The following is a 27,094-nucleotide window of genomic DNA, read 5'->3' as shown; positions in this document are numbered from 1 at the left end:
CCGTCCAAGTGAGGTCCTGGAACCAGGAATGACATGGCAGTCAAAGGAGTGGGGGGAGGCAACTGATGTACCCTGAACACCTCCTATACCAAAGAATGCCTCTGACCTCACACCCAACCTGCACATCAAGTGAGGAAAAGGGATATGGGCCTAAGAAATGAAGGTATTCTCCTACAAGGGGCTCTATTCTGTGGGCCACCTCCACAGATGTCGAGGAAAATCCAGCGGCCATTATTCCCGAACTTCAGGGGTCTGGGGCGAGACTCGGCAAGGACTGCGACCAGAAGCCAGCTGGAGCCACAGCATTTATTCTACAGACACCTAGGGAGCCACGGGCTGTCACACTGGGGGCACCCGTGGGGTGGGGGGTGGGGAAGAGAGGGGAGGAGAAGATAAGAAATCACACGGCATTATCGAGTATTGCACATGGTCCTTTTATTCTCTGCAGCAAAAACGATTCCTCCCTGCAGGCCCAGAGCCTTGGGTCTGCAGAGAACTCTACAGACAATCCTGGGGTAGTGGTTCTAGACAGATGGCGCTGATGTGCTCGGGGCAGAAGCGTAACATGGGAACTGAGTCACAGACTGGCTCCCAGGCTAAGTTCCAGTTACTGCTGGGTTAGGAGGACAGATGGGGCTGTTTAAAGGTCCCAAGATTAGAATGTCCTTGTGGGGGATGGAGTGCTCCTGGCTGGACGGATCCATCTGGGTGCGGGGGAGATGCCTCCTCGTGGTAGCCGCCCTTCCCCCTCAGTTCTTCACATCTCCCAGGTGGAGCTGGGCAAAGGTGGCGGCCAGCTGCAGCGCCTCCTGCAGGCAGCCCACGTTCTTGCCTGTGGCCTGAGCGGACACATCTTTGCCACCACCTTTGCCATCCATCAGACCTGACACCTGTTGCACCCACTCGCTGGCTTTCAGGCCCCGGTTGGCTGCATTCTAGAAGACAGGAAGGAGAAGTGGGGGTCAGGACAGAGGATGGGATTGAGGGAGACAAGGAGAGGGGTGGGATGGAAAAAGGATGGGGGAACCTGACACCCAATCCTGCCCTGGGTGGTGCTGCCAGAGCTAAGAGAGATCCTACTGTGGGTATGACAGCCCGGGCGAGGCATACCAAGCAGCAAAGCCAGCACGGTTAAATATATCCACCAGGGAGGGGAGAGCCTGAGGGGAAGGCGTGCTGGGGAGGTGACAAACAGGTGAGCAGGAAAACGGCCACTTCTAACAGGGGTTGCACAAACACACATGGGTCTTGGCAAACAGGTGTAAGAACCAAGCTCCCTGAGAAAAGCTATGGCCACTGGCACAGAGCTGCTGTGAGCAAGACTGCAGGGCACCCTGACCTGGGGGACTTGACACAAGCATGTGATCTTGCCAGCCTCATTATCCACTGTGAAGAGCATGGCAGACGTCTCAGGGGAATGCGTCTTGAAGAGCTTCAAGGCTTCGTTCAGGGCCTGTGGGGAGAACCTGGCATCAGGCCATGGCCCTGGGGAAGGGGGCCACGCTCTCCACAAGTGCAGCGGGTCTGCAGAGCTCAGTTCTCAGAGAGCTCCCACCCCCTACCCCCTTCTAAGAGCAGGTGCTGGTCCCGGGAGCCTGGATGGAGGACTAAGCACAGGGCCTTGCCCACGCTCTGGCTCGGAGCTTCGCCTTCCACCTCGAGGAGCCACAGCTCTCCAGCCACCAGCTCTCTCCATGGCTCAGCCCAACCTCAGTCCCAGAGAGTGGGCCGTCAGGCAACTACTCTGCTCAGAGCCACAAGGCTCCCACTTCAGCCACCAGAAGGCTGAGACCCCGAGAGGAGGAGACAAGCAGCAGACAGGCACAGGGTGGTGCCATGGAGCCCCAACCCCGGCTTGCCTTGGCCGAGGCGCCGCTCTCCATCTCCAGGATGACAAGGGGCTGGTTGGGGCTGCTGTCAATGAGCTGCTTTGTCTTCTCCAGCACCTGCAAGGAAGGGAGTCCAGAGGAGAGGCCTCAGGTCAAAGGCTCAGACTCCGAAACCCAGAGAGCAGTCTGCACAGCCTTTGCTGGGTAAATCCTCCCGGCTCCTGCACTGCCAGGACTCACCCGCTTCTGGACATCGGCTTTGTTAGCCCGGTCTAGGTCATCCATGATTTTCTTCAGGGATTTGAGATTCTCCCGGAATTCATCCTTCTGCCACTGAGGGATGACTGCGGTGGCCAGAGCCTGGAACCAGAACAGGAACTCCACTGGGAGCTGGGCCACGAGGAGCGAGGATGTGAGCCCACCCCACCCTTCTGGCTTCTGACACCAGAGTCCCCCAACCAGTGTCCAGAAGGAGAGAGAACACAAGAACAAAAAGGAATCCACTGGCCTTGAGACGAGTCACTTTATGAGCAACTGCATGAGTTGTAAGGAGCAGGGCTGGAGAGAAAGGGGCAGAATAAAGAGAGCTGGGACCCTGTTAGACCTGGTCCCCCCACGGCAGTGAACACAGCCCGTGATGGGCTAATGGGAAGCCCCCGAATGTTAACAAACACCAAGAGACCTGGAGACAGTGGGCTCCCACAGTGCCTCTCCCACCCCCCTCAACACCGGTGCCCACTAGTGCTCAGAAGGGGCTGCCCTGCCATCGGCAATGGGGGCAGCAGCTGGTTCCAGGGGTCCGGAGGCCAGGATCCGGGAAGCTCCCTTGGCAAGGTTGCCGGACATCCGAAGTCAGTCCAAAGGCCCACTGCACCGAGAACCAGGACCTGAGGAGGGAGGCCGCCCCTACCTCACCAAGGTCCGCGATCTCCCTCTGCACGTCCTTATTTGGCGCAGTCTGGGCCTTCACTTTGGCCTCCGCGACAGAGAGAGATTTCTTCAAGCTCTCTGCTTTCCTGAGCGCCTGGGAGGAGGCAATCAGAGTTGTAAACTGTGGGTCAGGCAACTTTCAGCTTCACGACTCTGTGAACGGTGGCAGACACCAATGGCAGGCTATGGAACAACACACCCCCAGAACACCAGAACTTTCTCTTCCTTCAGGGGCAAGTGTTTGCAGCCTCATGCCCCAGAAAGGAGCACCCTCCTCACACACCTGGCCAGCGGAACTCAGGTTCAGGGGGTGACAGAGAACTCATGAGCCAGGAGCCCTTCCCACCTATGAAATCATCACTCCTCAAGCCTCGGCACACGTCAGGCGTGAGCTACAGTCCCCACCCCCAGAGCAACTGTCCCCGTACTCCATGCGTCTCAAACTGGGTACATACCCCAAGGGAGATGTGGCTAAGTGCTGGGGGCACAGAAGCCACAGCAAAACTATGGCCTACCCTCCTAGACACAGACATCTTATGGCAGAATCTACCTATATTTTAGAAGATTAAATGTAAGATAGCTAGAACGTTTCGTGCGGTGCTGGCTTTCTTCCGCCAGGCGGGGTAACGGGAGGACACCCTGGAGGGAGTGCTGTACCTCCGATTCTGACCGCAGTGGCCACGTGACCATCGGCACTGTGGATCCACAGATTGGGCCCCGCTTGCCTTGTTCAAGTAAGCCACAAACCAGCCTGACCTGCTCACCTTCTGGGCTTCGGCACCTGTGACAGCAACAATCCTCCGGATGCCCTTGGCAATAGCTTCTTCACTCACAATCACAAAAGCTCCCGCGTGACTCGAATTCTGCAGATGCCTGAATGGCAGAAGGCAAAGTTCATGGTCCTCACAGCACCCAGGAGCCCTTGGCTGGCAGGCAGGAGCCCTAAGTGGTAGTCGCGCCCAGGGAAGCTCCCTCAAAGGGATGATGAGCAAAGGCCCTTCGTGTTTATTTCAGAACGCAGCTGTGGCCTGGAAGGGGCAGGCAGTCAGGGAAGGCCTGGCTGGGGCCGACACTGAGCGAGGCGCCACGTTCCTGAGCCTCAGTTTTCTCACGCATGAAATGTGGGTAGTTCTCCCTCACCACACTGCTGCCGTCTGTCCCTGCTCAACAGCCTGAGAGTATCTGTGGATTCCCTCTCAAGTCTTACCACAGCACCTCAGACAACCCCGGGGGCTCAGAGAACCTCAAACGCTCATTTACTCTCAGCCACTCCGCAAGGATGATGTAAAGTCTCCGAAAGCTGTTTCCAGTGCTCTAGAGTGTCATGGAGAGAGGTATCAAGGCAGAGGTGGGACTCATTTGAAGGCCCAATTCTACTGGACAGAGGGAGGCCTGGAATGTGATCTCCCAGATCCCTACCCCATCCTCCATGCACCCACCTGCTCTCTGCCTGCCTGAGGCTCACAGGAGGCCCTGGATGGGCTCTATCATGGCCTTAAGAATGTCTTTTTCCCCCTGATTTCTTGGCAGGCAGGAACTTCCCAGGCCACCAGACAGTCCCAGAAAGACCCCAAGGGCTATGGAGGACTCCAAGTTGGCAGAAACACGTGGCTGCCCACAGCCAAACTGAGCCAGGTCTACTGTGGGGCTTGACTCAGGGGCTCTGAGACGATGAGGTTAATTCCACAGATGCTACTCAAGCCTGCAAAGGGAACTATGTGAGGCCCTGGGAACGAAAAGGGGCTAGGACCAGATCAGAAGCTCCAGCGCCTTGCGGAATCATGAATTCCCAGGCCTTCTGTCATCATCCGTCCAGGGAACGAGAGCAAGCAGCTGTAAGTGTTAGGATGACATTTTTCACCTTCCCTCCTGGGAAGAACGTTTCATCACACACCCAGTAAATGTCAGCGTCAGACACGGAGGGGTCTGATGGGAGCACGCAGATGCTGATTCCTGGGAATGCTGTTTGGCACCTGCATTTCTGAGGACTCTGTTTCATCCTTAGACAAGTGAGAGCTGGTCTAGCCTATTACCCACACCTTCCGAGGGTAACGCAAATTAACAAAAGGCAAGTCCACCCACTGCTCCCCCTGAGGTACTCACGTTCCCCCACAGAACTCAACAGAAGTGAGCGAGCCAGCAGGACCGGAGGGGTCATCCAACAGCTCAGACACCGGGACCCCAATAGAGACGACTCGCACAGGGTCAGGATAGGTCTCATCAAACACAGCCCGCAGGCCCTGGATGGCTTTAGCTGCTGCCAGAGGACAATCCTGGGTGTAGACGGGCTGCCACGGAAAGAAGATAGGAAAAAAAGCTGGGAAAAGATCTTCTCTGAATGTGCAGTAGGAAGCAGCAGGGAGAGTGCAGTCTTGCAGGCATGGCTCTGGGTTTCTGATCTCGGTTCTGCCCATCACGTGCCCTGAGCCTCCCAAAATAAAGCCCCATGTGTAAAGTCAAGGGGCTCAAAATAGGAATTTCCAACTACTTTGTTGAACAGTGAACCAAACCTTAAATGGACATGCTGTATGTAAAACAGATTTAACTAAAAGAGCTCTGGTTGTCCTAAAGAAGGGGCGGACCAAAGACCTCCCTGAGGTCCCCCACTGAACACCAGCACTGCCTCCTACCCAGCACAGTTAAGAATCACTGCTTTGAACACATGTGTTCACCGGACAGACTATGGCTCGACAGAGTGAGAGCATCTGGGCGGGGGCGGCTCCATACATAGAAAGCGATGGTGCAGGAAGGAGTGGAGTTCATGACCCAAGAGCTCACATGTAACGCAACCCACCTTGGCTGCTTCAATCATCTCGTTTGCAATCTCCTCGGCCTTCTTGATCTGTTGGGTGGACATGGCTCCCTTGGCGGTGAAGTCAAACCGAAGGCGGTCAGGAGCAACCAGGGAGCCTCTCTGGTCAGCCTCCCCAAGCACGGAACGCAGGGCGAAGTTCAGGATGTGGGTGGCTGTGTGGTTGCTCATGACAGGCCTCCGTCGGGGCTATAAAGGGCAGAGCAGGCTGGTGGAGAGGTCTGCAGCGGACTGCTGCTCGGCCCCCAGCACCTGCTCTCTTCTTCCCAAGTACTAGAGTTTTTAGCTGGACCCATGGCTGCCCAGAATAAAGCCTACAGCTTCCCATGCCGCTAACTGTGGCCATGTAACTAAATTCTGGTCAGTGGGCTGTGAGCAGAAGTGATGTGTACCCTTAAAGGAACACACCCTCCCCTTCCTCTTTCCCACTGTCTAGAACAGGAATTGGCAAGTTATGGCCTGTGGGCCGAACCCGTCCTGCAATCCATTTTTATATCTAGGTTTATTGGAACATAGCCACACCTGTGTGTTTACGTATTGCCTACGTGCTTTTGTGCTTTTGTGCCACAACCGCAGAGTCGAGTAGCTGTGATGGAGACAGTATGGTTCAGAAAACCAAAAATATTTACTATCTGGCACTTCACAAAAAAAGTCCACCAACGCCTGGCCTAGAAAATGGATCTCATAGCTACCTTCTTGGACCATGAAAGCAAGGGCAACACCCCAGGAATGATGGTGGAACAAAAGCAAGGAAGAGCAAGGCCCTGTGACTTTGTGGGGAGGGCCTCTGCATCAGCTCAGACTTTCAGGTGACAAACACACTTCCGTCTTGTTTTATGCTACTATTATTTTGGAGCTCTGGCACGTGCAGCAGAACCTATTTCTTAACACAGGATCCTTGGCTCCTGAAGAAGTATTTGAGGTTAAGCTGGAGAAAGGCCATCCGTGAAAATGAAGCTATAGGATCTCAACTGAAATCACTGTGGTCTAACTTGGGAACAGATTTAACTCTCAGTGACATCCCTCAAAATTTACTTCTGCACCTTACACGCAATCATCTACTTATAATTTCACTTAGGAGGGACAGTAATGATGGACCAATTGAAAGCCAGAGGAGGAGATGAATTCCTTTCACAACCTGCATCAAATCACTATGACGTACACTTTAAAACAACTCTTGTAATTCTACATGCCAGGTATGCCTCGATAAAGCTGACATTTTTTTTAAAAGGGGAAGGAAAGATGATTACTAACCAGCCTAAAGCAACTCAAACTCACCTCATCAATAAACAGCCGGACCTGATCCCCCACTTTCAGGCTGCCATAGATTGTTCCTACGTGCAGGACATACCCTCCTCGGACCTGAGCGTTCTTCACCGTAAACTCAGTTTTCTAAGAGGAGTCAAGGAGGAGACCAATACATAAATAAATCCAAATACATATGTGTGTGTATATATGTATATATATAAATATATATAAATGGACATAAATATGAATTCTCCCTTTATGTACTATACACACATACCATTAATACCATTATATATACACACATATATATATATATGGACCACTATATAAATATTTATCATTACAAACACACAACACTTTAAACATGTAATACATGTGTATATATACATAGACACAGACACACACACACTCTCTCCATTAAGGAGCATCTTAGAGAATTAAAGCCATTGTAAGGAAGCTCAAGCCCGAGACAAGGTAACTCATCCAAGACCACAGAGACAGCAGTGGCTGAGCTACAGGCCACGTCTTCTACAAGGATGTCTGCCCTCCAGGGAGCTATCTCTCCTTATTTACAAGGAAAGCCTGGAGGAACCAGGGATCAACCTAAGCAGCCTGGCTGCAAGGATCCTGCTACAAGGGGACCTAACGGTGATGAAAGCAACACAGTACAAGAAGCAGCTCCCTCGGCTTCAGAAACACTGACCACAGAACACGACCCAAAGATCGGTGGTGTCTGCCCCTCAGGGCTGGGAGCACCAAGAAGCCAGAGCAGCTGCCCGGCGCCCAGGCCCGGCCCTTTGCTGGGCCCCCGCTCCCCACTGATGAAGAAGAACTGTTGGCTCACGTCTTCGCTGCTGTCATCGACCTTCACCAGGTAGCCTTCGTCGTAGATCTGCCCTCCTTGCTCGGCATAGAAACAGGTCTTGTCCAGCACCACTCCACACTCCTGGCCCGTGGACACTTCCTCCACAAACATCTTGTCCCTGCGCAGAGCCATCACTGTAGCCACTGCACTCTCAAACACTGCATACAAGGGGAAAACATGGTTGATGACTTCATTCACACATTCTTAGCTGGCTTTTATCGGATTCTATTTCTCAAACTCTCCTTAGGTCCTAATTGTCTAATTTCATGTTGGAAGAAGCCTATTAGACTCCACAAAAGGGCTTAACATGCTGGTTTTCTACTGGAGAATATAATACTCAGTAGGGGTGACCAACTGTCCCAGTTTGCTTGGGACCAGGGGATTTCCCAAGGTGTGAGGAAAACACTGGGACAATTTCAGTGTCAACACTGGGACAATTCTGGGAAAATGGGACAGATGGTCACCCTAACTGTGAGCTACTGAACAGAAACCTGATGAATTTGATTAGTAGGTATTTAAGAGTAGTAATAAATTCCCTACTCCAAGGTCAATTCATAAGGAATGTGTTCCTTTTGTGGGCTTCCTTACATAGATTTAGGTATCTCTGCTGGAGCAAAAAAAGCAAAAACATGTAGCACCAGTATATTTCTTTTGAGTTGTCTTAACTTTAGAATGCTACTATCCCGATGCAAAATTCAACAGCCACAGGGAATTTTATAAATCAATGTCATTTTCCTTATTTCCTGCAAGATGTTGCAATTAGGGAAAACTGGGTATAAGGTACAAGGAATCTCCTGGTAAATTTCTTTTAGAACTTCCTGTGAACCTATAATTATTCCAAAATAAATAGAAAGTCAATCACCAAGGGTCTCTCTGAGTATAAAATTACACAGCACGGCTACACAGCACTGCAGGCAAGGCTACCATGGATATCCTGGGTTCCTAATCTTGAGACTCATTGCTTGAAAACCACCCCAGATGAGCACACTAACATACCGTAGCTCCCACTGGAGTCCGAATGGTAATTATACTTTGGGGAATCATCTGTTGCCTCCAGACCCTTTTCTCGGAGCTCTTCAATAGCATAAATGTCCAGCATAATGAGGTCTTCCCCACCAGCTCCCTTGCCCTGTGATTTCAGCTGCCAGTAAGAGAAATAAGCATAAGTTACCTTAATATCAAAGAAAAAGCACTCTGAAGGACTTGAAATTGCTAAACTATGCCCAATGTAAAGCTCTAGAACAGTTTTTTGACCTCAGCACTACTGACATTTGGGGCCAGGTAACTTGTTCTGGGAGGCTGTCCCCTGAAGGAGGTTGAGCAGCATTCCTGGCCTCTACCCACCACAGGCCAGTAGCATCCATCCCCAGTTGTGAAAACCAAAAACTACCTTTATACGCTACTGCCAAATATCCCTTGGGGAAAGGGGGGCAAACTGCCCCCACTTGAGACTCACTGGTCTTGGGAAAAACAGAATTTCAAAGACTTTAATGGAAGGAAATTCTTTCTTGCCTTGCAGCCAAGTCCTGCCTTGATTGGGGCTGAGTTTCTTGCTCACTCCCCAAATGCTTTACCTGAGCCAGCTTCCTCTCCTCTTCAAAGCCATCCATATCTACCACCAGGCCCTTCTCTTCAGCAATCAGTCCAGTAAGATCCACTGGAAACCCATAGGTGTCATAGAGGAGCCAAGCAGTGTCCCCTACACAGCACAAAGGAATCACATAAGAATGACAGGGATGGCCCCCCTTCCTTTCCATCCCAACCCCTTCCCAGGAGGACACTGGCAGTGACAGGAGGGATTAAAGAGCCAGGCAAGTTAGTAATGGTTCTGTGTATTTGTCAGAAAATCCATCAAATCTTTTGCAGTCAACCTGGGGGAAGCACAAGAGGTCCCTGGAAAAGTTCTGTTTCTTAATCTGAACACAAGTGTGTTCAGTTTGTGGAAATTCATCAGGCTTTCACCTTGCACATTATATTATACTTCCATAAAAAGTAAAAACTTCTGGAATTAATTTTCCTGTCTGGTAAAAAATTAAAGTTGTAAAACACTACATACTACTCGTTCCCATTTTTTGCTTGCACACGCGCACACACCCCTATATACGTTTGTATGCAAATACAGAAAAGTCCTGAATAGTTATACAACAAACTCCAAAGAGTTGTGACTTCTGAGAAATGAGTTTGGGAAAGAGGATTTTCACTTTTTACTTCTGTACTGTTTGAATACTTTGCCATAATAATACGTTACTTTTATAATCTTACTATAAACCCCATTTTACACCAAAAGCGGTCTAACCAAGCTATGCTCAGCCTTTGGAGACACAGGAGTCCACTGTCAGTTTGTGAGAAAGGGCTTGCCTCTTCCAGAAAGATGAACCAGGCTATTGAAGAAAGGAACAAACCGGTCCTTACCGGGAATGGTTTTGCTGTCTCCCAGGCTCTGAATTTTCCTGTCCAGGATGCGACGCCCTCTGCTGAGCGTCTTGAGAAATTGCACTTCTTCTTCATTAATGATGTCCTTCACCATATCTGGGTCCTTCTTTAGCTCAGGAAATGCATCTCCCTGGTAAACGGGAGACACAGATATGAGCCCAATGAAGGCAGGGACTATACTATGACTCCTCTAAAAATTCTCATTAACAGTGTGATATCTCCCACTCTACGACTTTTAAGGTATGTGCTTCAGTACAGAAGAGGTGAACAGGAAATACACCTACCAGGGACTGCACAACAACATCTGCTAATGTAGCAAAGAAACCCCTGCTGGCGTTGAGTTTCTCATGGGAGTATCGAACAGCCCGGCGGAGAATCCGTCTCAACACATACCTATAAGAGGCAGAACCCAGTTTCCTGCTAGACAACATTCCCAGCCGAGCGTTTGGTAGTGGGTCCTTTGGAATTCTACCCAAGCAACATGACCAATTTTTTGTCTTTCTCTTTCAGATTCTTTCTTTTATCCTAAGCCTGCTTTTTCTTTTTTCTTTTTTTTTTTTTTGCATTCCCCCAAAGTCATTAACATTAATTCCAGCATAAAACTCAGTAATATATCCAGAAAGATGCATCAAGGATAACCTGGGGTAACCTTGGTTTATTTTCCAAGCTTGTTCTGCTGAACCAGAGATGAAGGCAAGAAGTACAGACCAGACGGCCAACGTGAGGCCCACAATCCAATTCCGGGTCCCGGCTGTCAGTAATGAAGTTGCCTGGGGTTCATCAGTATCTCCCCTGCCCCTGCCAATATCTTATCAGACAACCCTAAATACAACCCTTATCATCTTGTACTTGGCAGCAGAAATTTAATATAGTGAACTCTTCAAAGTGAGCTGAAACTCCCTTTATCCCTAAAAAAAATAAAAGGATCCCTCCAACTACCTAGAAGACAAACAATAATGAAGTACGGTGTTAAGTTCCACAGAGAGCCATAAAACTCAACAGCGTCAGTCCTCACCCTGCCCCACGTGTAACACACTTACCCCCGCCCTGTGTTGTCAGGTCGGCCACCATCAGCCAGGGCCACGGTGATGGTCCGAGCGTGGTCGGCCAGCACCCGGTAGGCCATGTCGATCCCATCAGCATCATCAGCACCAACCTTCCCAGTGTATGGCCGCGCACCTGTGCCCTACAGATAAAAACCAGGAGGCAGCTCATCAGGAAGCAGCCCTTCTAGTGTTGCCTCACCCCAGGAGGTTCAGAGAGGACTGACGGGGCATAAATCGAAAGGATGACCTCTTACCAGATCCTATAACCCCAAAAAAGGTAACAGGAGCAAGAGTGAAGAGCCTCCAGCTAGGCCCCTGCACACAATAAAATACAGTGCCTTGTGCTTAGACCCCTGTGTTATTAACAGTGAAGCTGGTAGATGGTCACAGGTACCCTCACCCAGCAAAGCATATGATTGTTTTATCTTTGACAGTACTAAGGGTCCAGCCTGGAAACCTCCACAGAAGTCTGCAATAGGACCATTACCTTCTGAATGGCTTCAAAGTAAGGGACAAAAAGGTCAGTGTCATAGTTGGACATTTTATTCTGCAGCACAGACACTAATCGCTCCAGGCCCATCCCTGTGTCAATGCTTTTCTTGGGAAGAGGTTTCAGAATGCCATCGGTTTCCCTGCAAGATCGAGAGAAAGAGGAGGATGAAACACGGACTCAGGCTGCCACCTCTCCCTGCTGGGCAGAACTCACTTTGCAGTTTGCAGGCTGTGACTATTTGCCATTTGCCTCTGCCTGTTTTGGTGGGAGGTGGGGCGTGAAGGGAGAACGGGAAGAAATACTCTGGGGTTCATTAAAGAGTGAGGCAAGCTTCAAGGAAATGAGCTTTAAAACAGCAGTTCAAATTACAGCAAAAATGACATTATAGGAATAGTCCTTAAGCAGGCAGTATGTGGAATAAAACTAGTTTATAAAAGAATAGGCCCAGCCCTGTCCCAGAGATCAGAGGGAAAACCTGAGAAATAAAATTGAACAAATGTCCACAAGATCCCATGATGCCTTTAGCACTTCTTCACTGTCCCCAAAGACGAGGATGAGAAGACAGCCATGCGCCGAGTTCCTCTCGCTCTACGCAGCTTGAGGAAAGGTGCTGCTCTTAGCAGGAACAGATCAGGACCCCAAGACCACCTGTTATACTGGATGAACACGAGGTTCCAGATCTCTAGCACATTGGGGTCATCCTGGTTGACGAGGTGCGCCGCATCCCGACCACCAATCCGGTCATAGTGGATCTCACTGCAGGGACCACAAGGGCCCGTGTCACCCATCTCCCAGAAGTTATCCTTCATGTTGCCTGGGAGGATTTTGCTGTCATCCAGCCTGCAGAGAGCGGGAAGATAAGCCCATTTATAGCTAGTGACAGGATTCTGCACAGACTTGCATCCACCAAAAAAGGAGATCCTTATGCATTTCTAGAAAGAAGGCTCACTCTTTGGCAATTACTAGTGCTGAGTCTGCATTCAAATCCTGATAAAGAAGCAGAACATGATTCTTTTCAAGAGTGACTACAACAGAATACAAAATGCACATATGCTGTGATCATAAATAAATAAAAACATGCAAAGATATAGATAAAGTCTAGACAGGAACACATAAAAATGAAAACGTTTATGCTGAATATGACCAGAATTTACCTATCTGTCTGTTTGTCTGTCTGTCTATCTATCTATCGGCTGCCCAGCTTGTGGGATCTTAGTTCCCTGATCAGGGATGGAACCCGTGTCCCCTGCAATGGAAGTGCGTAGTCCTAACCACTGGACCGCCAGGGAATTCCCGACCAGAATTTAAACAAATTTCTTTGCACGTTTCTTTGCAAATGTTCCTTCATTTTTATAAATGAAAACAATTATATTATGACAGTATAAGTGTTGAAAAAAAGCAGCTGATCATTTAAAGTCACCTCTCTATGCCCCAATTTAGTCATCTGTCTTTTACCTTAAAATGATACCAAAAAGAATTTAAGGTTAAAACATTTCCAAAATATTGACTCTGCTGAGAGTTGCTAGATAACAGAGCACTCAAAAAAGATTATGCTTGTTTGAAATCAAAGTACAGATATATACAAGCCAAGTAAAACAGGATTCAAAAAGTCAAGATTAGTATTTTAAGTTTCACATGTGTTACTACTCAAAACATCCAAGTACATTTAGACTATAGAGTCTAACCAAAGAGGGATTTCAGACCAAGTACAAGGGGAAGCTGGATTGAAACAATATACCCTGAGTAAAAGTAATTTAAAAAAAAATTAAAAATAAAGGAGAAGTAGCAGTGCTTAAGTATATAAAAAGCTACACACTAAATGACAAGAGAGTTTAAGTAAAAAGAAAATGAGACAAGGACATCATGGGCATTCTTGTTATCTACAGGGGAACATCACTCCACAATCAGATTCCTCTTGATACAAAGCTTCATAAATTCTCTTATGTTCTAAGCCCAGAACACATATTGCTCATCTATCATGTTACCTTTTATGCTATGTGATTTTATATTAGAATTATATTACATTAAAAAAAAACAACCCACGGGGCTTCCCTGGTGGTGCAGTGGTTGACAGTCCGCCTGCCGATGCAGGGGACACGGGTTCATGCCCCGGTCCGGGAAGATCCCACATGCCGCGGAGTGGCTGGGCCCGAGCCATGGCTGCTGAGCCTGCGCGTCTGGAGCCTGTGCTCCGCAACTGGAGAGGCCACAACAGTGGGAGGTCCGCGTACCACAAAAAAAAAAAGAAAACAAAAAAACCCCCCACAACTTCCTTTGTCCTAGACCTGTTTGATGCCATTACATTTCTATAAGAAATAAACTGTTTCATATCAATACACTCTGTTGAAAAAGACACACACATACACACAGGGCTACAGAAATATGAAAAAAGGCCTGAAAGACTGTATATGGGGTATCAAACTATTAACAAGGACTAATGTTAGGGATCTTCCATTTCCTATTTTTTACATTTCCATACAGTTTGAAATTTCACAACATATGCACTCTATGTACAATTTCTAAAAATATATAAAAAGCAAAAAAAAAATGAGAGGGCTTCCCTGGTGGCACAGTGGTTGAGAGTCTGCCTGCCGATGCAGGGGACACATGTTCGTGCCCCGGTCCAGGAAGATCCCACATGCCGCAGAGCGGCTGGGCCCGTGAGCCATGGCCGCTGAACCTGCGCATCCAGAGCCTGTGCTCCGCAACGGGAGAGGCCACAACGGTGAGAGGCTCGCGTACCGCAAAACAAACAAACAAACAAAACAAAAAAAACCACACGAGACTCTTTATGTTGGCTTTCAACGACAGAATGATCAAGTAAACCTACTAAGAAGCAAAGGATGCACCAAAGGATAATTACTCCCAGTCACCTCCACCTCCACCTCCACATACACACCCCAAAATAGGAAATGGCAATGCACCCCAAGTCCTAAGACCCCACTCTGGCACTGAGTGTAGGAACCATTTTATTCCTCCGTACTCATACTCTCCACATGCGAGCTACATTCTTACCCCAAGTTGTGCCAGATCTGTTTGCACTCCAGGTCTGGTTCTAAGCTGGCTGCTTCATCCCCCCCAAAGTAAGTAACGTAGAGTCTTTCAACTGGAATGCCAAACTCTTGGGTGAGAAGTTCTAGAGCCATCTTACATGCCAATTCCTACAAAACGATCAAAAAGATGTGGAATATGACCAAACCAGAATCTATTTAATATGAGTAGGAGAGGTCCAATACAGTATCTTCACCATAAACAGTCAAATTTATACAAGAAATCCACATGTAAACTGAAATCATAAAATTACAGGTACTGCTTCCAAGAAGTCTTAGAATTGATAAATGTCCTTCACTTCTGAATCTCCTAGATGATATTTTGTATCATGAAACCATCAAAGTTAGAACCCATTTCCCTCAGTAGAAATGACTGTTTTGCTCAAAATTCCTTTGATCTTTGCTCAGAGATCTCCTCTTTGAACTTACCTTGAAGTAATCTCCAAAAGACCAGGAGCCCAACATCTCAAAGAAGGTGTGATGATAGACATCCTTGCCCACATCGTCCAGGTCATTGTGTTTGCCCCCAGCCCGGATGCATTTCTGGGTATTGGCAGCTCTGCTCAGCTTTGCCATAGGGTGAGATGGGTCAACAGTATTCAGAAAGATGGGTTTGAACTAAAAAAGAAAGGGAACATTTCAACTTTTAAAAAGCTGCAGATATATCAGGTGTTTACAGGCTGGCAGGAAGAGAACACACATAGACTATTCATTTCCGGATTTGATTAGCCTGCAATACAGAAACTTATCAGAGGCAGGTGGCCCTGTGTGCTGCAGCAGAGGCAGCCTGTCTTGGAGCAGCTCCTCCCTGGTCCTAGTTCTCCAACGGTCTCCACCACTGCCAGTAACACCAACTGCACAAAGGAAAGCCCTGCCAGATCTGGGATAACAGTCAAGGTTGATGCAGTGAAACCTGTGTTTCCTCTCAAGTCTCTGCAGTCAGGGCTTATACCATCTTTCTGGAAGAACATATTCTAAAACCAATGTGCTGGCTTGGTAGTAAAGGTGATAAGGAAGAAAAAAATTTGAGACCTGTTCAGGGAGTAAAATTAGCACCACTTGGTCACACTAAGTCACACTAGCTCCATAATCACACATGGCTGGTGTGTGATTAGATATAGAATTACCATCATTGCAGAAAGTACATTGTACAGTCCTGCGCTAGACCGTAAACTCCTTAAAAGCAGAAACTATCTTACTTAGCACCTAGAAAAGTACCTGAAAAGAACAGATGCTCAATAAATACTAATTCAAAATGTAAAAACAAACAAAGCAAAACAAAACAAAAAACACAAGGTATTTCTGATTAAGAGGCATACAGCACATAAGCAAATGACTGCCTGGGTTCAAATCCATGCTCCAGCATTTACCAGCTTCGTGAGCTTGGGCAGTTTACTTGAGCCTTCAGTGCCTCAGTAGGATGGCACAGAGTGAGGATTAAATGAGTTAATATACATAAGACACAGAGCAATGCCTGGTGTATAGGAGGTGCTACATGCAGGCTACTAGTTACTGTTATTCAGGGAATGTTTATAAACCTTGGACTCCATGGCTTCTGCCAAGTACGTTCAGTTCATGTGGGAGAAGACAAAGCCTAGGTATGGCTGAGTAGAACAAAACTGTTTCAGTATTCCAGAAAACTCACCACCTGGAAAGAGTCCACCTAAAATTAGTGCCCTCAATTCCAGGTGTATGCATGGGACTCACACAACTGAAAACACTTTTATAATTTCATGGTTCATGTAATACAGGTGGAAAATGTTCCCAGTGCCTCTAATTTTCCATGCCAGAGAAGAGACCTGAGAGAACAGAAAATGTCAACTTATCCCACAGTGAGGGGCATCCTAAGGGCTGGTGGGTCCACCAGGCTAAGCAGTCACCCAAAGAACCTCCAAAGGAAAGTCCTGAGGGCCCCATCTAACCTGAATCCACTTCCAGCCAATTAAATAGTTTTCAATGTCACAGGTATAGTGAAAAACTCCTTTTAAACACCTTTATAAACTTGTGATGCTCTCATTACTTCACAAGAAAATGCTTGTCTCCAAAAATAAAACTTTTAAATATCTTTTATAGTTCAATTGCCCCAAACACAAATCCTACTAATAAAGTTTCGTCAGCAGTAGATCCGAATTGGCATTCGTGGCAGTAGCTTCAAGAAAGAAGTTTAAAAAAAGAAAAAAATCAATAAGACTGTGCATGGGACTTCCCTGGTGGCACAGTGGTTGAGAATCCGCCTACCAATGCACGGGACACAGGTTCGAGCCCTGGTGCGGGAAGATCCCACATGCTGCGAAGCAACTAAGCCCATGCGCCACAACTACTGAGCCTGCGCTCTAGAGCCCGTGAGCCACAACTATTGAAGCCCACGTGCCACAACTACTGAAGTCGCATGCCTAGAGCCCGTGCTCTGCAACGAGAAGCCACCGCAATGAGAAGCCCATGCTCGCCACAACTAGAGAAAGCCCGTGTGCAGCAACGAAGACCCAATGCAGCCAAAAATAAATAAATAAATACATTAATTAATTAATTAAAGAAAAAAATAAGACTGTGCATGGCCTAGAATGGGAATGAAAGCAAAGCCTTAAAAGAATCCTGAAGAGGGGCTTCCCTGGTGGCGCTGTGGTTAAGAATCCGCCTGCCAATGCAGGGGACACGGGTTCGAGCCCTGGTCTGGGAAGATCCCACATGCCGCGGAGCAACTAAGCCCGTGAGCCACAACTACTGAGCCTGCGCATCCGGAGCCTGTGCTCCGCAACAAGAGAGGCCGCGATACTGAGAGGCCCGCGCACCACGATGAAGAGTGGTCCCCGCTTGCCACAACTAGAGAAAGCCCTCGCACAGAAACGAAGACCCAACACAGCCAAAAATAAATAAATTAATTAATTAAAAAATAATAAAATAAAAGCTCCTTTAAAAAAAAAAGAATCCTGAAGAACTGACATTTTATAAAGAAAAAAACAAGGACAATGAAAAGATGAAGGACAACCACAACAGCTGAGCTAACAAGTCTCTTCAGAGCTCAGCAAGATTAACCCAGCCTCTGATTTTAATAAAGCACAGCTATTTCCTTAGGAGAAAAAAAAAAAAAGGCAAAACTTTACAGACTAGATGTAGGCTGTATTTTTCTTGAGAGGCATACAAGTTTAATCCATGAGTATCGGGGTCTCTCATCATAATTAAAAATAATGATAGTTAATATTCAAGTACCTACTTCAAATACTGTACTAAACATTTTAAATGCATTATTCTATTTACTCCTCACTACAATCTAAAGGCAGGCACTATCATTATTCCTCATTTCACAGACAAAGAAACAGAGGTTCAACGACATAAAGTAGATTCTGCAAGATCACACAGGAAGGACAGAACTGGGATTCTGACTGACTCCAGGGCTGCTGTGCTGCCTCTGTGGACAAAAAAGCCAAGGGGAAGGGAAAATACCCTTACCTGGTTCATGCCTGCATTGGCAAAGAGCAAAGTGGGATCATCCAAAGGGATGGTGGCAGATGAGTGAACATAGGTGTGTTCATTTCTCTTGAAGAAATCTATAAAACGCTGCCGGATTTCACTTGCTGTTAGGGTTGAGTCCATCTCGAAAGTAACTCTACGGAACTAACCAGAGGAAAAATGAAAGAAAATTAGGGGAATTGAAACTAAGATAAGTAAACATTACACAAGACTCCTAGCTTCTCAGGCCATGTCAAAGCAAGACACGGGTAAGCTGTTTGATCCTAAAACCTCTATGTTGTAATGTCCAAGGCTAAAATCATCATCGAAGCAAAACTTGCTGCAGTAGCAGAGAGCAACCCCACATGCTCTTCCTTCCCGGGCCAACCTCTATCTGTTCAATACACCAACACATTAAGCGGAGGAGGTAGTTTCTTCATGCATTCATTCACTGCAAAAATGTATGGAGCGTCCGCTGTTCCAAGCCCTAGGTCAGGAATTAAGAAATGGGAATAGGGCTTCCCTGGTGGCGCAGTGGTTGAGAGTCCGCCTGCCAATGCAGGGAATACGGGTTCGAGCCCTGGTCCGGGAGGATCCCACATGCCGCGGAGCAGCTGAGCCCTTGTGCTACAACTACTTAAGTCCGCGCGCCTAGAGCCCGAGCTCTGCAACAAGAGAAGCCACCGCAGTAAGAAGCCAGCACACCGCAACAAAGACACAACACAGCCAAAAATAAATAAATAAATTTAAAAAAAACACAAAAGAAATGGGAATAAAACCTCACAGTTCAGTCTAGCAGAGGAGCCCCCTGGAGATGAGGGAGGCTCAGGAGACCCAGGTTCCAGTCCTGGCTCCAAGTCCTTAAGGGAATTACTTCAACAAAAGGGGGCCATAATAGATGAACTCTAAGGGCACTTCCAGCTCTGTCTTAACCCACATGCCTAGAACAGTGCAAAGTTCCACTATCCCCAAAGCCAGGGCCTCTAGGTTTGGCGTGACCATCTAGGGGAGGCAACAGTGGACCTGGGCATGGGCCCATCTGTACAAGGAACTGCCCTGCAAGTAGCAGGAATGTACCTGCCTCCACTTAGCTCCTCCAGAACCCAACTGCTAAACTGCTGCCTTCCCAGCTATTTGACTGCTAGGGAGTAAGGACGTTGTAGCCACACTGAGGAAGTAGAGCTCAAGAGCCAGTGAAAGAGAGAGGGAATCAGAAGAGAGGGAAATTAGGAATAAAACAGCTTTACAGTTTCAGAGCTCTTTCACATATATTACACGGCTTCTATGACAAGCAGATTAGAGAGAATTGACAGGCCTTGGTAGAGGGTACCAATCACTGGCATGGAGTTGTAGTGCCATGTTGCACTGGGTGTCTAGAAAAATAGGAACCATCTCATTCACAACATTATCTAAAAGTCTCTAGAATTCTAGACCTAGCTCTAACCTTTAAAAAGTCACTTTGAGGACTTCCATGGTGGCGCAGTGGTTAAGAATCCACCTGCCAATGCAGGGGTCACGGGTTCGAGCCCTGGTCCGGAAGGATGCCACATGCTGCCGAGCAACTAAGCCCATGCACCACAACTGCTGAGCCTGCACTCTAGAGCCCGCAAGCCACAACTACTGAAGCCTGTGAGCCTAGAGCCCGTGCTCCGCAGCGGGAGGGGCCACTGCGATGAGAGGTCCGCGCACCGCAACGGAGAGTAGCGCCCGCTCGCCTCAACTAGAGAGAGCTTGCACGCGGCAATGAAGACCCAACGCAGCCAAAAATAAAAACAAACAAATAAATAAATACATTTATTTTAAAAAAACAGTCACTTTGGGACTTCCCTGGTGGTCCAGTGGTTAAGACTCTGCACTTCCAATGCGGGGGTCGTGGGTTCGATCCCTGGTGGGGGAACCGAGATACCACATGCCTCACAGCATGGCCAAAAAAATTTTTAAACAATTGAATAAAAAGGCACTTTGTCCTAAATTTGTTTCCTTTTTTGTAAAAAAGTAAGATCTACTCTGCCTACGCCACCTGGGGTGTAAGGCCAAAAGCCATCCTGTATCTGGAAGCAACTTGTAACCTGGAACAAATTGGATACTATTACTTTACATCACTTAGCTCAAAGTTTTCTTCCTTCCTAGGAGGAAGATACAAAGAAAGATGTACACAACGAACATGATGAGACTGTAACTCTTAGATTTATGTTTAATCACAATTTCAATTGATTTATTCACAACTCAATCAACTCATTACGCAAACAAAAAGCCCTTTGGGCAAAAAGATGGTGAAACACTGGCAGACAGAGCCAAGGAGCTGACTAAAATCCCCACAGCTGAGGATTTTCTGTTCACGCTAAGGAGTCAAGGCTACGGTTTCTAGAAAGTTTGTCACACCACATTCTTCCTCGACCCTTCTCATCATGGCTCTCAATGAATATTAATCACGGTGGCAACAATGAACGTACGGTGCTAATCCTGACTGAGCAGCGACATCACAGCTGTTTCAGAATGTTCATTGTTCCTCCTCTAAATGTGTTACCTGAGGAAAATAAGCAGTTCCATTCCAAAAGACACATGAATTTTCCATCTTTGTTTATTCATTCAACGTACTGAATACATACTGTATGCTGGGAACCAAGATGAAAGAGAGTTCATGCCCTTAATAGGGAGATAGTCACAGAAATAACTGCAGTATGATGTAAAAGGATCGAATATATTGCTGTTAGGCCCTATGGACGCTGGGACTATTAAAGGCTGTGTCACCATCACCACTCATTCATTTATTCAATATAAATACACAGGAAGGCTATACTGGATACAGAGGTAGCACAAAGGAGGTCAGATTCCATTTCCCAGCAGGAACTGTAAAGGTCTTAAGTACCTTAAATCTCACTGGCCTTTGGGTTTAAGGCTCCAGCCACTGGACCTTTCAACATGCTCTTCACTTGCCAGGTAAGCTGACTACCCTATTCTCCCTTTTTGCCTTTTCCTAGTTAATTTCTCATTGTTGGCATCTCAATTTCAAAGAGACTTATTTAAGGAAGGCTTCTCCTTCTCAATCAGATTCTTCCTATTTTAGTCTCATAGCCCCAGGTGTCTCCCGTCATAATTTGCACATGCATTTGACAGCTGGAGGTCCATCTCCCCAACAGGCTGTAAGTTCCAGCCCAGTGAGAATCATGACTGGTGGTTTTTGCTCACCATTACGGTTATGTCCTCAGCATCCAGCACAGTGGTTGCTAAGTATTTCATGGTATAATTAATAACCCTTTAGTAGCGAACTGCGAATGAACTTAAAGCACACTGGAAACGCAGACCCTGAAAAAGTAATAGCTAAACGTGATGGAGCACGGAAATTGCTTCTAGGTAGGCCCGGACTAGTATCAGTTATTAGCTAATTTTAAGAATTTAGGGAACGGCTCACAGCCTGATTCCACCCGTCTTGACCACTCTACCCGCCCGCAACCCCGCCCGCCCCTAGGGGATTAAAACCAGGGGAGATAAAACCTCAGCTTTGGGCGGATGGTCAGCGACAACAGTGATCCTTCCAAGGTCTCGGTCCTCAGCAAGGCCACCCGAGGCCACTTCACCCCCAGCGCTCCAAGGGTCTGACAAAAGGCCACTCTCCAGCTGCCGTGTCGCCAAGCGGCTGCCTCAACCCCGGCTCCAGCCCGCTCCCCGTTCCGGAGTACTCACAGGGCCTGGCCCAGGGGCCAAACGCCAAGCACAGCCGCTATCGCGGCGCCGTAGAACTCTCTCAGAGGTCAATCTGCTTCTCCCGAGGGTCGCAGCTCCTAACTCCTCCCTCAAAGCCCAGCGCCCGGAGCCACGGTTACCTGTCCCGCAGACACGCAGAGGTACCAGCGCCAAACCACTGCCCTTGGCAGCACGCACCGCCCCGTCCAACCAGAGCGCGCGGATGGAACGTGCCCCGCCGCGCCTTACCTTTCCGAGAAATTATTGGTCATCCGACATGCCAGTCAACTGGAGCACGAATCAGCTTATTAGTTGGTTTCTGGAAAGGCGGGTCTAAATCGGCTGATGCAATGGCAGGGAAAGAAGGGACTGGGGCACGTCACGTGACAAGTAAGGATGTGGACTTCTGGGGACCGACATTTTAGTATCCATACTCTAAATCCTAGTCGTTGGCATGATTAATAAGGGGGAAATGGTGATGTGTGTTTGGTAGAGGTCACAGCTCTTAGTATCTAGTTATGTTCGTTTTAGTTGCAGAATGGTATGCAGGCCTCAGATTCTGATACGTTGTGCTCATGGATACACTTGTCCTTTAGACCTTGTTGGATTTGGTGTGGAAAAAATAACATACTCTATGAGAGACAATTTGGCATTTGGTCCTCGATTTGCCTTTGAAAAGTAATAGTTAATGTTTATATGTGAGGCATTATTAAACATTTCCTACATTATTTCGTTTAGTTTTTAAACTGTGTATGAGGCAGGCCAACTGGCATACCTTTTACAGATGAGGTAACTGCCTTGCCTAAGTACACACTGAAAAGTAAGTTAAAGAACCAAGATTCAAACCCGTTTCTGTTCAACGCCAAAGCCCATGACCTAAACCTCTTCACTATTAACCTACATCATCTTGTATATCTAAATACAAGGGTATAAAATTGTGCTGCTGGTCATAACTGGGTTAAAGATATTGTTACGGAACACAAGTTCATATGCCCGATGTACAGTGAGGCCAAACAACCCAAAAAGTGGGAATTTGGAGTAGAGAAAGGTTTATTGCAGGGATAAGCAAGGAGAACGGGTGACTGGTACTCAAAAACCCCAAACTCCCTGATGATTTGGGTGGGGGGGGTTATGGTAAAATTTAGGGTGAGAGCTGTAGGGTGTGTGACTTTCTTCTGATTGGTTGGTGGTGAGGTAACTGGGTGGTGCTCCAGGAATCTTGCACTCAGCCTGAAGTTACCGTCCTCCACCTGAGTGGGGGGCCTTAGTTCCTGCAGAAGAACTTAAAAGATATTATATGTATATTCCTTGAGGAGGAACCAGGACCCTACCCCAAGGCTGCACTATTGTTTCTTGACTGCTCTTCCCTTGTTTCTGCATTCCCTCTCTTCCCTGATTAGCAACTGTCTGAATCTGCCCTTTGGAACTCTGGGAAGGTTAAGGAGGCTGAATAAAACCTATTTCCTAGAAAAGCTTTTGTGCTCAGGACGGCCCCACAGGGTCCTGCTTTGTTTCAATACTTCAGAAGAATTTTACTCTTTTCATGTAAAAGAGCATGCTACACAAATAGAAGGTCAAGCTCAAAAGCTAGCAAGAAGTCACTTAATTTCCCAATTCACAGCAAAGCATTAATAATCATCATCACACCTAATGTTTGCTGAGCATTTAGTATGCAGCAGACACTGATCCTCACAACAACCTTACGAGTTACTTTTATTACCTGCTATTAACAGCTGAGGAAACTTAGGCACCCAGAGGTTAAGACAGCTAAGGTCAAAACCAAGAGAGACAACTGTTCTGATCCAAAATGGCCCAAAATAGATCTTCCCTGGGTGGCGCAGTGGTTAAGAATCCGCTTGCCAACGCAGGGGACATGGGTTCGAGTCCTGGTGTGGGAAGATCCCACATGCCGCGGAGCAACTAAGCCCATGCGCCACAACTACTGAGCCTGTGCTCTAGAGCCCGTGAGCCACAACTACTGACCCCACGTGCCACAACTACTGAAGCCCACGCGCCTAGCGCCCATGCTCCGCAATAAGAGAAGCCACCGCAATGAGAAGCCTATGCACCGCAATGAAGAGTAGCCCTCGATCTCTGCAACTAGAGAAAGCCGCGCAGCAACAAAGACCCAATGCAGCCAAAAATAAATTAATTAAAAGAAAAAAAGATATTTAACAAAATGGCCCCAAATAGCATATTTAGTCACAACAACCTGAGAAATGGGTCAGACTTTTGTACCCGCACATTTAAAATGGAGAGCCAAAATTGTACAAACTGTACTTTCAAAATAAAGTAATATTGGTTGTAGCCTTAATAACTTAGCTATGTTGCCATAGTTGTTGCTGTTAATATAGCACTTTCACTAACAAAAGAATTGAAGATAGATTAAAAAATGTTTTTTTATTCCCCAGTGATTGGTTCAGTACACATGAAGAGAAATTGTTGAAGCCCAAAAGTCACATTCTTCTAAAAATGAATTTTCTACATGAATTATTCAGATAATTACCCAGTTCTCTATGATACTGTTACCGAGTCCAAGCTCGCTCTGCTCGCCACACAACAGGCCAGTAAATCAGAGACAAGGTGTTGAGGCAAGGAATACAAGTTTATCCAGGAAGCCAGAAGACCGAGAAGATGGCAGACTAAAGTCTCAAAATAACCACTTATTGGGGTGTGGATGCCAGTTTCTTTTATAGTAGAGAGGGGGAGGAGATGAGGAAGTAAAGTAAAAAGACCGTAAATTTTGCAAATATCCCCTGCAATGGCCAACCTCAGGGCTGTGTTAATTTCTTATTTCTTGCAGCCATTCACAGGTGGACAGGGTCGGGCTATTTCCCTGAACAAAGGTGCTTTGGTTTAACATTCAGGGGCAGGGTTCCCTGAGGCAGGCCACTATGTATAGACAGTATCCTTTTAGTGAACACAGCAGCGGAAAGCAAAGGTTAAAGTAAAAGAAACAGATCCAACATGTAGTCAGATTTGGCTCTTCCCTGTTACAATATTTTTCCCTGACAGATAGTGTCAACTATATAATAGAAGGAAAACTATCTTAATGCAACATGCAAATTGTCTATTTTAGGAAACTACTAACTTATTCTGGGCTAATTGCTTAGGACTGTAGGTAGCAGTGAGTGCTATACACATGGCTTGCTCTGCAGTAGAATACTGGTTGAACCTTACCTGGGGGCATGAAGAAGATAGCAGGGGCTCAAGATAGTACAGCTAAAATACTTAGTTTTGGAAGGATGTAGTCTAATTCTTCCATGGCACGTAAGCTACTTTTATCATCTATAAAATGAACTTTGAATGTTCATTTATTTGCTATTAGGTCAAATGGGGGTGACTGAAGAGTTTTCAGACCATGAAGTACCATAGGAGTCACCTAGTGATTTCGGATGCATGCAGCAGTAAGCAGTAGCTTGCAGCAATTAACAGCGAGTGGTAGCTGGAAGCAAGATCTTAGTTCCCGGACTGGGAGTCCTAACCACGAGACCACAGGGGCCAGCGGCTAGGGCTTGGATCCCTAGTTCTTGCCTGCCTTGTCAAGAATGAATTCAGGCGAGGAGGCAGAAGGTAAAGAGAAAAGGAAAAAGTTTACTGGAAAAGCAAAGTACATGCAGAAAGACACATGGGCGAACTCAGAGAAAGAGTTGCGCCTTTGGGAAATTCTTAAATTCTTTATAAAGGGGCAGTTTTCCGAGGCTTTGTCTTCCTTCTGGCCAACCATCTTGTTTTGTTCTCCCCTGGCTAATTTGTCTCAGGACCCTCCCCTTAGGTGCGCATGCACCTCTCAGTCAAGATGGATCCCGACGTGAAGCTGTCTGGGAGAAGCAAGAGTCACCATGGCCTGGAGTTGTCCCCTGACTTTTGACCCCCAAGGAGCCTTTGTGCCCATGTGTAGTGTCTCCCTTGCCCCAAGGTGAGGGGAAGCGGAGATCCCTTGGTCCTTTACTCGAACAAGGTTTTGCCCCTCTTTGCTCTTGCCATGACTGTTATCTTAAGGCATCCACAAGAGACAAAGCTTGGCTATTTACCCTGTCCCTGTCATTGCTTCTATTTCAGAGCAAGCAGGAGACTGATTGTAAATGCCTAACCTGCAGCCCACCTATCTCCTGTCTCAGGAAATGCAAACAGGAGGCTAGTTGTAAGTATCCAGCCTGACCCACTTTTTTCTGTCTCATGAAACGTAAACGGAGGCCAGTTGTAAATGTCTAACCTGGGGCCCATCTATCTCCTGCCTCACTAGGATCTTAAAATGCAGACCCAATTTAGTAGGTCTGGAGCCAAGCCTGAGATTCTGAATTTCTAATAAGCTCCCACGTGTTATCTGTGCTATTACTGGGGGATCACACTTGGAGTAGCAGTGGACTAAACTAGAGAATGAGCTTCTTCACCTATTTGTTCAGAGGCAAAGAGTAAAAAGTTTGATCTGGGGTTCCCTGGTGGCGCAGTGGTTGAGAGTCCGCCTGCCGATGCAGGGGACACGGGTTCGTGCCCCGGGAAGATCCCACATGCTGCGGAGCGGCTGGGCCCGTGAGCCATGGCCGCTTAGCCTGCGCGTCCAGAGCCTGCGCGTCGCAACGGGAGAGGCCACAACAGTGAGAGGCCCAAGTACCACAAAAAAAAAAAAAGTTTTATCTACAGGGACTCCCTTGGCAGAACAGTGGTTAAGGCTCCACATCCACTGCAGGGAGAACGGGTTCAGGGAACTAAGATCCCATATGTTGCAGAGCCTGGCCAAAAAAAAAAAGATTAAAAATAAATTTAAAATAGGAACTTGCCTGGTGATCCAATGGTTAAGACTCCGCGCTTCCAATGCAGGGGGGTAGGGGTCGATCCCTGGTCGAACTGGGATCCCACTTGCAGTGCAGTGCAGCCGAAAAATAAAATAAAATATTCATTAAAAAATAAATTAAAAATAAAAATGTTTGATCTGGGGGTCAGGGAGGGGGGATGTGCATTCCTCATCTATTTATTCACCAAGTGAATGTCTATTATGCGCTAGACCCTAGAGATCAAGATTAAGGAGAGCACTGCCCTGTCCTTATGGAGTTTCCAACCTAAGGCGGGAGCCTGACATTCAGCAAAAAACAACTCGGTTTAAAAAACTCAAGGCGGGGGGAGGGGGGGAAAAAAAGCTCAATACCCAAAGGCTACCCCTGTTGAAACTTAGACCTAGCCTTTTTGCACCCAGGTACTTTGGTGCGCATGCGCCAGGCTTGCCGTTCCCCTTCTCTGATTGGCTGGCGGGACTGGC

The 27,094-nt window shown here is 47.3% G+C and overlaps 1 protein-coding gene across 4 annotated transcripts; it reads right to left on the bottom strand.

The window, feature by feature from the left end:
- Nucleotides 1–418: 418 nt before the first annotated feature.
- On the bottom strand, nucleotides 419–26,770 carry AARS1 (alanyl-tRNA synthetase 1). Of its 4 annotated transcripts, none has more exons than XM_030863384.3 (21): nucleotides 26,619–26,770; nucleotides 18,154–18,318; nucleotides 15,136–15,324; nucleotides 14,672–14,817; nucleotides 12,305–12,496; nucleotides 11,651–11,795; nucleotides 11,158–11,303; nucleotides 10,402–10,510; nucleotides 10,097–10,247; nucleotides 9,259–9,383; nucleotides 8,681–8,825; nucleotides 7,664–7,842; nucleotides 6,850–6,963; nucleotides 5,554–5,760; nucleotides 4,863–5,047; nucleotides 3,524–3,632; nucleotides 2,740–2,853; nucleotides 2,070–2,189; nucleotides 1,860–1,946; nucleotides 1,340–1,453; nucleotides 419–935 (listed from the first exon to the last, which is right to left on the bottom strand). In XM_030863384.3, the coding sequence occupies exons 2-21, from the start codon at nucleotides 18,295–18,297 to the stop codon at nucleotides 750–752; spliced, it is 2,907 nt and encodes a 968-aa protein (XP_030719244.1). In that variant the 5' UTR covers nucleotides 18,298–18,318; nucleotides 26,619–26,770; the 3' UTR covers nucleotides 419–749. The 4 variants fall into 4 exon arrangements, with proteins under 4 accessions (XP_030719244.1, XP_060145873.1, XP_060145872.1 ...); XM_060289890.1 differs by lacking the exon at nucleotides 26,619–26,770 and adding an exon at nucleotides 21,978–22,062; XM_060289889.1 differs by lacking the exon at nucleotides 26,619–26,770 and adding an exon at nucleotides 21,838–21,973.
- Between the last annotated feature and the right edge of the window lie 324 nt (nucleotides 26,771–27,094).

Source organism: Globicephala melas, chromosome 19 (assembly GCF_963455315.2).
Source record: "Globicephala melas chromosome 19, mGloMel1.2, whole genome shotgun sequence".
NCBI classification, from domain to species: Eukaryota; Metazoa; Chordata; class Mammalia; order Artiodactyla; family Delphinidae; genus Globicephala; species Globicephala melas.
This window is presented reverse-complemented; position numbering and strand designations above follow the sequence as displayed.

Excerpts from the sequence above, each read along its gene's own strand:
- AARS1 (XM_030863384.3), bottom strand. The coding sequence starts at position 18,297 with ATGGACTCAACCCTAACAGCAAGTGAAATCCGGCAGCGTTTTATAGAT. Across the intron at positions 2,190-2,739 it reads AGATCGCGGACCTTGGTGAG|GCTCTGGCCACCGCAGTCAT; the intron begins GTAGGGGCGGCC and ends TTCTGGTTCCAG. Across the intron at positions 936-1,339 it reads GCTTGTGTCAAGTCCCCCAG|AATGCAGCCAACCGGGGCCT; the intron begins GTCAGGGTGCCC and ends CCTGTCTTCTAG.